Source organism: Triplophysa rosa, linkage group LG8, assembly GCF_024868665.1.
Source record: "Triplophysa rosa linkage group LG8, Trosa_1v2, whole genome shotgun sequence".
Lineage (NCBI taxonomy): Eukaryota > Metazoa > Chordata > Actinopteri > Cypriniformes > Nemacheilidae > Triplophysa > Triplophysa rosa.
Window position 1 is genome coordinate 16,125,089 of NC_079897.1, and position 13,885 is coordinate 16,138,973.

The 13,885-nt window shown below is 38.1% G+C and overlaps 2 protein-coding genes across 2 annotated transcripts in view; both read left to right on the forward strand.

The window, feature by feature from the left end:
- chn2 (chimerin 2) overlaps positions 1–13,885 on the forward strand; it is a 40,269-nt gene that overhangs the window by 19,200 nt on the left and 7,184 nt on the right. Inside the window, exons 7-8 of the mRNA XM_057339222.1 lie at positions 10,265–10,351; positions 12,199–12,283. Of these exons, the coding sequence (XP_057195205.1) occupies positions 10,265–10,351; positions 12,199–12,283 (172 nt within the window). The remainder of the gene's footprint in view (positions 1–10,264; positions 10,352–12,198; positions 12,284–13,885) is intronic.
- On the forward strand, positions 2,903–8,941 carry LOC130557465 (uncharacterized). The gene is made up of 4 exons (XM_057339225.1): positions 2,903–4,744; positions 4,867–5,032; positions 5,235–5,330; positions 5,817–8,941. The coding sequence occupies exons 1-4, from the start codon at positions 4,575–4,577 to the stop codon at positions 6,129–6,131; spliced, it is 747 nt and encodes a 248-aa protein (XP_057195208.1). The 5' UTR covers positions 2,903–4,574; the 3' UTR covers positions 6,132–8,941.

The following is a 13,885-nucleotide window of genomic DNA, read 5'->3' on the forward strand; positions in this document are numbered from 1 at the left end:
CAACTGCCATGTGATTGGTTGATTAGATAATTGCATTAATGAGAAATTGAACAGGTGTTCCTAATAATCCTTTAGGTGAGTGTATGTCTATGGTCGTATTGTTCATAACAAGAGATGCCAAGGATGTGCCAAGGTAAAATATTCCAAATAAACCTGATTAAACTGTTTTTAATGAATAGACTGTTTTTATGGCTTTGGGAAATCATCATTAAAATAATTGGCTTTCTCGCAAGGAGTCCCACAGGGTCCTATTTTTAGAGTGTTGTTTCACTGCATATGTTAATTTTAGCTTATGTAGGCTAATCTGGAAACTGGGGGCTGAATTTTGTGTTTTGTGCTTGTTATTTTATATATCAGCACACTGAGAAACAAACGTCATCATAAAATGGTCGGTTATCCCAGATAATGCTGATAAGAACATTTTTGAAGTTTTTAGTTTTTCTGCAGAACCAGTCATCAGCATTCGTGCGGAGTCCCACAGGGCTCTATTTTAAACCCTGCACTCTTTCATTGTGTATGTTAATTTTAGGTTATGTAGACTAATGAGTAAACATGGGATACATTTGCTGGTTTGACCTTGACTTTGAACATTTCGTGAGTCAGACTAACAACGAATAATGCTTTCTATTTGGCTACTTTAATTGAGTCGTTGTTGATATCTAAGACATTTACATGCAAAATTGATTGATGAATTAGATTAGCATGGAATCTTACAATAAATGCACATCTCACTTCAGCACATTGAGAAAGCAGGATATGCAGTGCCGTGTATGTGTTGGTCTATTTTATAGAGCAGATCAAATATTTTCTCTTTTACCCATCCTATTAAGCTCGTTTATGTTACAAATCATTAAGATGTTATTTAGATAAATGATAAGGAGCCGCATGTCAGTGTTTGTAGGCAACTTGGAAGATTAGAAGAGTTTGAAAAAGTGTTTCCGCGTCAGGGTGTGCATCTTTGATGAAAGATAATGCCAAGATCTATCAGACAGCTTTATTAAATCACTCAGGTCTGCATTACCTCTTTATGAATTCAGCTACCTCGGAAATGTCTCTTTCAAGAGCTCTGTAATATTAACATAAGAGATGTTCAAATGTGAATTAATAAAAGGGAGTCACCCACGTTTGTATTTGCATAGGGCATATTTAATATCTGTTGCAGGTGACACTGATTTCAAGGTGACAAAGCTGGCAAAAGATTCTAATTAATGAATATGTAAATGTACTTCAACAAGTTGTTTATTTTTCTCATTGCCCTGTGCAGGAAGTGTCCACTAGGGGGTAGCCACAACACATTTTGTAAACTGAATTCATTTCTCTGTGTCTCTGTTAGACTTCCCTGTGCGGTCTGAACTCAAAAGACATCAGAGTTTTAGTTGTTTCAATCCAGAATAAAGCATGTTAATAAATGAAGTTGACATTTCCCTGCCGATTGTACAGTATGTATACACAATGCATTCTAGGTTTTCTTCAAACTTAGTTTGCATTGCATTCATTGCCTTTCTCACTTTTAGTTCACCCAATAGCACAATTTGCTACTCGTTTGTTAAAGAAAGTCAAATATAACCTGAATCTCATCCCATTACAAGAAAACTGACACATACTTCAGACAGTCAAAGATTGAAATGAAAAATGAAAAACAGAAAAATAATTTAGAGTCAAATTATTGAAACGCTCAATGTTATTTTTAAAGCTTGTGTGTAGTACAGAGAGTTCAGCCGTTGTGTTTTGTGGGCCACTGAAAATAAATCATCACATTTAATTTGTTGAGACCAGCTGGAAGTTTTCATTTCTATTATTTCCCTCTGCCTCATGCAGAAAACGTTTTTCATCTGCTACAATAGAGATCAAATAAATACTAAAACATACTCTGAATGAGTCATCCACTTTAGTATTTAATATTACAGTTAAGATTTCATATTGCGTATAGCATATTGTATTTATAAGTTAGCCTATCATTGTGTTTTATGTGAATTGCGATGAATGTAAATCTTTTCACGATAATTGTCTCAATCTGGCACGTTTAGCCATGTTGGCATGGATACGTCATTATGAACAAAACAATCAATATTAAAACTATTATTATATGGTAATTTCATCCGATTAGGGGCATTCCAGTGACCTCACACACCCCGTCTTTCTGAAATCGCTTTTAGCATTTTTGAGCAATTACTCCTCACATTTCAGGACATAAATTGGGTTGTGGCTTTCTATGACCGTCGTCTTTCGTGATAACCTGTATGATGAAACGCTCACCCTGCCTGTCTGGTCATTTGCAGATCTCTTAGGGTAATTCTCATGGCTCGCTTCTGCTAATAACAGTAATCGCTTAAGTGTTCCCATTGCCTGGCAAGTTCCACCTAAAACCACTTGGCGCTGATGGATGACCGTTATTAGAATTAGAATAGGTGATTTATCATTGTTGTTTACATTATATATCAGCACTGCGGCTTTTAACGTGAAGGATTGAAATGATCTATGACTATATATATATTTTTTTTAACTTTCCTACAGTAGTTTTGCGCATTAGAAATAGTAAAAGCTCTTACTGTTGAAATAAAGCATGATTATACACTGTAAACCCAAATGTTCAAAATAATTAAATTGATTGAGTAGTACAAACTTAATTTTCTAAAACAGTTCTACTAACTCAAATATTTTGAGTTTCTGGGACTTTTTATAGATTTTGAGTGAGTTGAACTGATTATTTTTAATTTACTGAAACTATCTGCACATTAAGTAAGTGCCACTTACGAGTATAATTTCACTGTACTTAGTTTTGTTGTTTCAACATAGTGTTAAGTGTCTGACATCAGGAACCTTTGTTTGTTTGTGTGTGTGTGTGTGTGTGTGTGTGTGTGTGTGTGTGTGTGTGTGTGTGTGTGTGTGTGTGTGTGTGCGTGCGTGTGTGTGCGCGCGCGCGCGCGTGCGTGCGTGAGTAAGTGAGTGGTGAAAGCCACCATTTGTTTATCATTTTTAATTAAATAATATTAATTTAAATAGGTTAACATTTTTTAAATAATATGTTTTCACTTAATTTGACAAATGAAGGTCTTTATGAATTCAGCTAAAAATAATTTTGCAAGAAAAATATCAAATTCAGTCTAAGCACTAATTACATACATTTACATTCTAACCAAAACAGCGGATTTAATGAGTGGGCACAAAGGAGAATATTAAGCGACCACTGCTTAAGACAATATAAAAACTTAAGAAGACTGGAATTTAGGAGGTCAGAATTATAATTTCAATGATCATGCCAGTGGGTTCAACATTAGATATTTCTTTGATTTCATAACAGCAGATGGCATTAAGAAAATATAAGTTTGATACGTAAACGTTAAGAAAAAGTTAACGCTTTTAAGCATCTCGGTTAACGAAAGGATCGTCATTTTATTGGCTTACGATCTGGCTCACGTGGTCCAAGATCAGCGTGGACGTTTGCGACGTTGGGAACGCGCCACGTGGGAATGACGTTGGCGCCATAATTGACAGCAGTGAGGATCTGAGCTTCAAGCTGTCGGCAGTTATCAGCATCATTGGTCTCACGGTAAGTGTTAAATGTGTTTTATCTAATGAACAGTTGCAACTGTTTAATCCAACAAAACCTTAAACAGCGTTCATCCGTTAAGTATATTTACAATCACAAGTCATAGATGTGTCCTAAGGAATAACTGAGGACGAGTCAATGAAAGTGGCCTATTAAAAACAATGAAGCGCGAAGCGTATATCATTTTTCAAATAGGTGTAACTACACCGCAAGACGTTTGGTGTATTTAAAGACATTTGGCGTTTTTTGTCATCTCAGCCATCCATCGCTGAAATTGTTACGTCAACGCGTGACGCGCGATAAAAAAAAGCCGTTGTCAATTTTGTCTGATGTGGACAAAATGTAAATAACATGTAAAACAGTGTTTCCGCTAGAGTCATTTTGCTGTGGGTTTTTTGATAAATCGTTGCTTTCATTTAGTGGGAAACTGTCGTCAGTACGGCCTCGCGAGCGCGATGTCTCGCTTTCCCGGGTCGCGGCGTCTGTGATTTGAGCGGGAGGGAGAAGCCGCTCATTTAGTTCACCGTACGGCGGCCACCTTGTGAGTAAAAGAGTACAAAACAGCGTTTCCAAAACCCGTCAATGTAATCGACTGATTGGATATAGAAGCACGAATTGTTCGTCTGTAAATAAGCACATGGTTACAAAGCGCATGCGCCGTGTGACGGAATTAGCCAAAATCTCAGTTCTTTAAGGCAGTGGTTCTCTAATTGGGGACACCAAGATGGATCCAGGGGGGCCACAGATTTTGTGGCATTTTATGAAATCTAGAAATTTATCATAGATTTTATGCAATCAAACATCAGAAGAAGGACACCACCAACCAAAAGAATTGAGGTTCCAGCATTGTATAACTGAATATATTTTTGGTTTAATTAAAATTCTAAGTTTAAGATTATACGTCTTTATATTACATTCAAATATTAAAAGACCCAAACGAGCAGAAATAAACTTTCTGCCCAACTTTCCCCAGGGAGAGAATCCCTCTACTCTTGAACATTGAAGGCAGAAGATCGTTGATGAAATGAAGAAAGCTGAGAAGAACTTGGCGCTTATAAAAAAGATGATGCAGAAAACATTTAGCCTGCGGCGACAGACCATAGTGAACACGTGCCCACCAGTGAAAGAGCTCATGGAACTCTGGCCTGCACTCAAAATGGAGTCTGAGGTAATGTGTAGTGGCACTTGTTCCTGGTATTCCTTTCCTGATAACCTATACCACATTCAGGGGCTGTTTTATGTGAGGGTAGTAGATTTACCAGATTCACAAAATTAATATGACTGTGTTGTCTGTCTGTCTTTGTTTTAAAATGTAGGTATATGCAGAGTTCCAACGAATTACAAACCAGAACCTGCCCAACACATTGTACTCTGAGCTTGACAGACATTCCTAGACTGATGACCCTGTTCAGACAGAAGGCAGCCAAAACCAGGAAGACATCAGATGCTCTGGCTGAAATTCTAAGAATCTATGATGAACAGGTAAAAAAGTATTGTTATACATTTTACGGGTCTAATTCTTAATTGAAAGAGGAAAGTTTAATGATTCAAATGAGCTTTGAAAGGTACAATTTGTCCACTTGTTTTTGGTATTTGTCTGATTGCATTAATGTTGTTTATGTATATAATTTTATTGTTTAACATTTACAGTTCAGTTATATACAGTTCTGTTTCCTCGTTATAGGAGCTTCGTGACGTACACACCAAGCGTACCACTGTTCTTCATGCCCTTCCTGTGTATTTACATGAGGACGTCTCTGGGTTCTTCAGGACCTGCACAGTGAGTATTTTTGAAAAATGTACACTTACCATATTAAGTAAACTGTTAATATAAATACAGTCATGCTTACTTGCACACTTACCCTTGGTCCAACCATATAGTTTGTGCAATTTGAAGAGATTTTATTTGTTTTCTTTGACTTCACTATAAATTAACCTTAGTACTAGATTGCTTTAAACAAGACGAGGTGTTTTTCTTTATAGGTTTTTGAGCATATTATCTCTTGCAACTTTGGTTTACTGGTAGCTTGGCTGGCTCCTGTAGAACACTGATATGTTTTTCACATCCTCATGTGTAGTTTGTTCACACAACTCTCAAAATCACAAAACTTTCTGTCTGTTGGTCTGCAGCAATATTGTTTGTTAAATCTATGTCATGACTAGCTATATGCTGGTATTTGTCAAAAATAATAAATATTTTTTTTACCTTCAGTATTTGTAGCCATGTGTAACTAGTTTTTGCTTTAACATCTGTTTTATTTTGCAGGACATATCTGATGAGCCACTGCTTTTAGATGTTGCAGTTGTCCTCCTTACAGTCGTCACAGAAAATGACAGAAGTCCAGTTCACTTCCAGCCTGTGAAAATCTCTGTTGTCATTGAAAGCGAGATTGTGGTCAGCCTCTCCAGATTTGCTGATGCCTTCCTGGTAATGTGTGGACTGATCTATGCACTACACCTCAGCTATCCCAGGGGACTGACCAACACTTTTGAATTCACTCAAAAAAATGTACTTGGTCTTGAAGGTGGTAAACTGTCACCCAAGTTACAGAGTCTCAAAAATGACTTGATGCGTATGTAGAAATGTGTCTGAAAAAGTTTAATGCCTGGCAGTTCCTATGTAGTTCAATGTAGGTTATTTCTGTGGAAAATAATGCCTTAAAAGGTTTCTGTGCTAATGTGTGGGTATTTCTCCACAATCTGCACTATGTGCCTTCGTATTTATAAATGTTATTTGGTATTAATACAGCTCTAGTTGTTGAGTTGTTAAGCTGGGTAGTACTTTGTAACGGTACATGTAATAGTTTTAAATGGTTCATGCTGTTATGCAGGTTTATGACATAGTTAATAGGTTTTAGCCTAGTGCACCACTGAATTGTTTTTTTATGTTTGTCTTTTTAAATTGACAATGTAGTTTTAAATGGGAAAGGGCAAGAATTCAGTGTAACACAATGTAATTCAAACTGTTTAAGTTGTTTGTACTCAAAATATTTGAGGCAACGAGTTGCCTCAAAACAATTAAGTATTGAGCCATGCGACTTTGAGTTTCGTGTGTCAAAGTTTTTTGAGTTATGTGTAATTAAAAAAATTGACAAAGAAACTAATAAATATTGAGTTCACGCAACTAAAAAGTGCTTCTTTGTGTACTTATTTTTTTAAGTAATGTTAAATTAATGCCATGATATTTTTTAAGTCACTGTAACTGAAAATTATTGAGTAGACCTAATAAGAACTTTTAATTTAACTGTAATCAAAATGTTTAAGTAGCACATAATCAAAATATTTAATCTCTAAAATAAATTGTTTTTAAGTTCATGAACTTAAAAATTTTGAGGCAACGAGTTGCCTTAATTTTTTTGAGTTCTGCTTACTAATTTGGGTTTACAGTGTAGGCGGTTTGCGTGTTTAGCTGGTTCTGCAAAATGTATTTTTAGGACATTTGTTGCATTTGCGCAAGTGCTTCAACAAGAGTTTTTATCACAGCTGTAGTGACAGTGATGGACTGTGTTTCCAAGCAGCATAGAGAGATTAAATGAATAATGTACAGTGTGTATGAATATGATGTGCTTTCTCCTATTGGTTATATTAAAGAATTTGCCTCTGTGGATGCGAGTTTGTTCTGTACTGTACTGTATAGACGGCTTTTGAATTTTCTGCTTATAATGGCCTAGTTCTGTCTGCCTTCTCAGCTGCCGGCTCTCGTCTCCGCTCTGTCAATACAGTGGGCTCTAAAAGGGGACTAGGTCTTATTGTCTCTGTCCTTTGTGTGTTCGCTTTGCTGCTTTTTCATTAGAAGACAAGACGCCATCTGCCTTGGGACAAAAAGTGCAAGTCTTGCGCCTGCATTCGCGCTGCGGGAATGCCCCATTTCCCACTTTCCTTTCATCGCTGCATGTAACTTAACGAGATCTTTTCATCATGAGTGAAAATGTGTGACCCTTAATCGTTCAGTTACTCTATTTCTTTCAGTGCCGATGTTGTAGGCTTGGATTTGCCCCCTCAAGCAGTTAGAATGGGCAAATTTTCTGTCATTTTGAGATTAGCGTGAAGGGAATTGAAAAGTGGGAAATATTTAATTGCTTGGGAGTAATTGCTGGTTAGGAGTTTAAGTAATACAATATTGTTTTCATTTATAGAGGAAATAAATGAATCGGTTGTTGGCTGATTATTGGTTTCTGTGATACAAATCAAAAAAACTAAAATTAAATTATTTTTAGTGTTCTGTTATTTTTAGATTTTGAGTGCTAGAATTAGATTGTATTCTATAATTAGTTTTATGCAGCTGTGGAAAAAAAACACACATTTTTATTTAATTATTTCAAGATGTATTGTGGCCAGTCCAGTGTCTGTTGAATGTCAACAAAATCAAACGAGGTTATCACATCAAAAATATATTTGGAACTTTTCCTAAATACATATAGACATATTACTGTTGTATTACTGTATTGCTTAAAAGTGAATAAACGTATTTTCTTTGCAGCGTTTCAGGTCTGAAAAATACAAAGCACTTTTTCTGTTATTTTGACCTGTTTCTCCAGTTAAAATTTTCTGCAAATAGAAACAATAGTTTCATTTGAAGTTTGGGAGAAATGTTGTTAGTATTTCACAGAAAATAAGAAAGAAAATTACTTTACCTAAACAATAAACATACATACAAAATTCTCTCAATGACTCAATTGCGGGAAATGAATAGGTCTTTATTGAAAAGTTTCCACAAGAATCCACCAAGAGACACCGGCCTCGGAGCCACGAGAGTCCGCGGGGAGAGGACCCGACGGCACTCACGGAAGAATCTGAAGTAGACCCAGTCCAGGAGATTCTGTCCCACGAAGGGGGAATGCACGGCGGGGAGAACCCTCAACCCATCGGCCGATTCTTGTCGAGAGAGGTGGTCGCTGGTGAAGTGATTGCCAGAGTGTATAGAGCAGGAACAGTCCAGGACGAGACGAGGAGAGGTGAGGTGAGGTGAGGTGAGGTGAGGTGAGGTGAGGTGAGGTGAGGTGAGGTGAGGAGAGGAGAGGAGAGGAGAGGAGAGGAGAGGAGAGGAGAGGAGAGGAGAGGAGAGGAGAGGAGAAGGGGATATAAAGGGGAGGACATCAAAACCCAAACGAGAAACAGGAGGGGAGAGAGAAGACAACGAGTAACGCCAGGTGAAAGTCATAAAGCAAACGAGAGACAGGAGTGGCGAGAGAAGAGACACTGATTGGAACAGGTGAGAAGACTGAAACAATAACGATGAGACAACAGGGTAACGATGAGACAACAGGGTAAGGAGGCGGGGTCACACCACAATAACAAGAAAACGCATGGAAAGAAACGAAACATCTACACAAGAGAAGAAACAAAGCCACAAGAATCAAAAACTTCAACACAAGAGAGGAAACAAAGACACTAAACAGGAACCCTGACAGTATATATATATATCTGCATCATCATTGAAAACCCAATAACTGTGAACTGCTGGATAAACAAATGTTTTTGTTGTCATCTGCTCTCTGCCCCCAGCATGCATCTACATACAGTATGTTACTTAGTAGAGCTCAGCAGCAGTTAAGCCACACCAGCAGTTTCTTAGCAATAGGTCATATTTTCATCTGTGCCTCACTTTTCTGGGAAATCAGGTGTATCGTGTCGCTCAATGCAGATTTTCAACATTCTTTGTTTTGAACTCATCAGATCTCATTAATCACTCCTAATCAAGTCATTTTGTTAATTGATGTAATCATTAAAATGGCTTGGCCACCCATTCTTGTCCTGCAGGATGTCGGAGCAGAAACTCACAGTGTCGCTGAAATCGGCTACATCCTCCTGCCGAGAGGGGTCATTGGCCCGCAGCCTGAAAATGGGTCTTCATCTAAACAAGGCGGCGAGAGATTTACAGTACACACTGGGATTATCCCGTAATGCAGGATTACGAGTGTAATCTGTCTCAATCCTAAAAAGATTGTTAGTTGAAGGTGTGTCACTTAAATGTGATTACCAGAAATAAGGTCTGAGAATGTTGAACAGTTCAGAAAGGCGACAACATTAGATACATCTTACTTTCTGTCTAAAATAAAGAGAAAATCCTTTAAGAGCAAATCTGGGGTTTTATTGATTTTTAAAATAAAACCATTGTCTGTGATTTGTAAGATTAGCTGTGTTTTGTGGAGGTCTCTGGAAGGTGTCTGGAAGCGCCGTGCCCCGTGAGAAAAGTCTGGATTCCATTGATCCAACTATAGAAACCTGCTGAGATGTATTTACAAGACTCACATTCGCCCTCCCAATGTCTCTCTTCTTTCCTCTCTCTTTCCTTTTCTCTCAAAGTGCTGAATGAGTCCTATTGTACGAGGCACACTCCTGTCCCCGGGCAGCCCACCCACCTCCCACCCCCAGCCCTGCCTACACAGGGCCAGGCTGCCTCCCTCTCATTCAGCCCAGACCGCCAGAGTGGATAACTGTTCCTGCGGGACAGTTGACCCCCATAGTCCTGACCTAATCCTCTCCTACTCTACAACATTAGCATCTTACTCTACAGAGGAGATGCAGGCCCTCCCAGAGCCAAGGGCCCAGGTTATTGGGACTAAGGGGTCAGCGAAGGGCGAGTTAACGCCTCACAGGGTGAAGCAGAAGGATCGCAAGCACCAGGAGCTGTTGGCTTTAGCTCTAGGGGTGAATCTGGGTGGTAAGGGGGCTCTGCTGTGGAAGCCTTTAAAGATTCTGGCTTGTTCACAGATTTCGCCATCGCCGCTGAGCAGACGCACCACACTCAAGGACGGACCAGAGAAACACTGCCACTATGAGAAGATGCACAACTTTAAGGTGAGTGCTGGTGGATGTAACCACGGTGTTTACTGGTTTATCACAGGCCCGCCTGTTAGTCAAACTCAGAATTAGTACCAGAATCGTTGAATCAGTATTAATGCTTTTCTTTTATAATCGTGCGTATTAATAGGATTGTTATAGTAGGATAATTAAGATTATGTGTATATGTAAGTTTATTTTAGTGTTTATTATATATTTTTTTGTAGATTGATGTTAATATTTACATTTCAATCAAAGGACTGTTTTATTTGTATGTTCAGTAGTTTTTGTAATACTCAATATTGGTATTCAGAATCGTGAATTTTCACCCGTTTCGTGTTTATCAACAGTTTTATTAAACTGTATAGATATGCAAATACAATAACCGTGTTGTTTAACGGTCATACGATTATGTGTTGACAGTTTTTCTAAATGCTCAGTACACATGCTGTGAGTTTTGGATCAATACACCTAAATCTATCCTAAGAGCATAATTGCCTAGGCTTTTAATCCATTAACAGAGGTATTTATCGATAGGATTGATCGCACGGATCAATAGCCTCTCACTGAAGCTGCTGAATGGATTCTACTGTTTCTGAAAAATGAGAGAGACTGAATCTGAACACATCATCTCGTCCTCTGAATCTCTTTTGTCTCTTTCAAACACTAAAAGAGCAAAACGTCAAACAAAGCAGTTCGCTCACTTAAACCTGTCACCTGGAGGCTTTCTCACTTTCAATGAACTTGGTTCACTTTTGTTGTCTCATGTCTTCTGTTGAAGCGTTAGCGCTAGCACAAAGACTCGTTTTTGTTTGTGAAGTATTATCCAATATTTACCTATAGCGTTAAAGTGGGTTTAAACACACTTTAACATGTTCTTAACTCAGATTTTAGTTTCACGTTGTCAATCAACATGTATTGAAGTTTAGGCAATTCCTTTCACTTACTGTTTGTTGAAAATGAAAACACTGTGCTACAGTGCTACACAGTATTTTGTTCAAGGAAGGTACCAAAAAGAACTTTCTCATGACATCACATGCAATAGCCTGTATTATTCAGTGTTCTACTAGCCATCGTACTGTCTCTGGACACAGAAAAAGAGGATTCTCGTCGTGTTCATTCAATTTCAGCATGAATACTCCTGGGGTTTTTTTTAAAAGCCTGTCTCTTTTTCATCCATCATTGTGCAGTGTTTTGACACAGAGGGTGTGCATGAGAACCTGTTTTGTGTGTGATTTTTAGCAGCCTTGGAAACAAATGCCAGACACATTATTTTCCTCAGCAATCCTGAAATCTGACTCACATGTATTGTAATTTAACAAAACCAGGGCTGTGTCTCCACAGGGGGTCCACCCTACTCATACACCCTCTAGATTTTACTCGCACACTCATTTCTTCAGAATTTTGGATGACGGCAGCTTTGTCTCTGAGGTTTTGCCTGTCATCAGACTGACCCTTGAGCGCTTGGTCTGACACAGACGCCCACAGACAACGGCTTTAGTTATTTGCCGCCTGCCTTGTCATTCTGTTCATTCTTTCTATGTCACTCGAGCTGTGAGCCATCGTGTGCTTTATCACATTGTCTTTCACCACCTTTCGCCAATCGCCAAACAACCAAGAATTGATGTAGAATAATAATGAAAGTAAAAGATGTGTTTACATACATCACAGAACCACAGAATGTGTTGTGTGGTGGTGTTTTTGTATTTTAATTTGCGTCGTGCTCCGTTTGTTGTCATTTATGCTGCGAGATACTCCTGAAGTGTTATTGCTCGTTTTCTGTTGAAATTCAACGTGAGCTTTAGCTGGAAATGCGAATGGAGAGATGAATGAATCAGCCGTATGTGTTTTCGTCTTTGTTGTAGGTGCACACCTTCAGAGGGCCACATTGGTGTGAATACTGTGCTAACTTCATGTGGGGTCTCATCGCCCAGGGCGTCCGTTGTTCAGGTAACCCTTCACCAAACCCATCCCACACAAATGACACAAATCCATCAGAATTATGCCATTCTTTGTATTGAATGACAGTCAATGGATCTAAATCATTTCTGTAGAACTTCTTCAACATGCTGTGGCAACCTGAGGCTGAAAGTGATACTTGGGACAAGAAGGGTTTTAACTAGCACACTACATTTAACATTCCTTAATGACACCTGGTACAAACCAGTTGAGTGCCTTCTGCTGAGTGTTGACTATTTATGGCACACATTGTGTACACTATAGAGTATTGTGAGAAAGGCACACCCAGGTAACCTGGGACAATCTTCCTGTATTAATGTAGTGAAATCGGTCTGAACTCACATAAATAGACACACATAGTCATTTAATCCTTTCTCAGCAGCAGATTGGGCCGTGCTTTTCTGTACTGTATGACGAACTAGTCTGAAAAGCTGTTGTACCGCTTTAATACGTACAAGTGACGCAGATTAATATGAAGATCATTTTACCGCGTCAGCATCTTTTGTAATGAATGTGCGTAGATACGGCACACATATCAATTATTTTGTACTTACTTTAATTTCTTAGTGACCTTAAATCTTACTGCCAAAATGGCTTTGTTTTTATATTGAATTATGATGTTATTAGAAAAAAGACATATTTTGATTCAAAGCTTTTATATTATCAACATTTAATGTGATAGTTCACCTAGAAATGTAATTTACTCACCCACTTGTCATTGCAAAGCTGTATGACTTTCTTTCTTCTGCAGAACGCGAAAGAAGATGTTTTGAAGAATGTCGTTAAAGGGGAATTTCACCCAAAAATCAACTTTGTGTGATTTTTTTACTCACCCACATGACGTTAAACATGTTTAGAGAACTTCCGGCGTCTTCGGCACCAATTTAACGATGTCTTTAGTACTTTTCTGGACCTTGGCAAAAACTGACACCATGATGTCTATGAGGAGGCCTGGAAATCTCTCGGATGCAGTGTTAATTTTGACAGCAAATTTTGATTTAGTTTTAGTCATAGTCTTTTGACGAAAATGCAATTTAGTTTTAGTCACATTTTAGTCAACCCCATCATTTTAGTTTTAGTCTAGTTTTAGTCGACGAAATATGAAAAACATTTTAGTCGAATAAATATACATTATATTTAGTCTACTAAAATCTAAATGGTTTAAATCATTTACTTGGTGTAATTAAATGTTCCATACAAAGATTCAACTGTTTTGACATAATTTACTTCACCTTAGAATAAAATTAAACCAGGTCATTACCTTTATTTTTCAGAAAAGTTCAGTAACTAGATATGCATTGTTGGAACGCAGAGTATTAGACCATGAACGACATGTTCCAGTTCATTCAGTCCCATTTGACTCAATTGACTCGTTAAGTTGGGCGTGTTCATTCAACCAATGAAACGCTCTGACAGGGCTCACACTCAAAGGCTATTGGCTCATGGCATGCCTCTTTGAAGTAAGCGCTGCACTGTCTTTACTTGAGACAGCAATGAATGAGAATAGCTTTCAAAAAGACATATTATATAAATTGTATTACATTTCTTTAGTCATGCAAACATGTTACATACTTGGTTGGAATGTACAGTTCG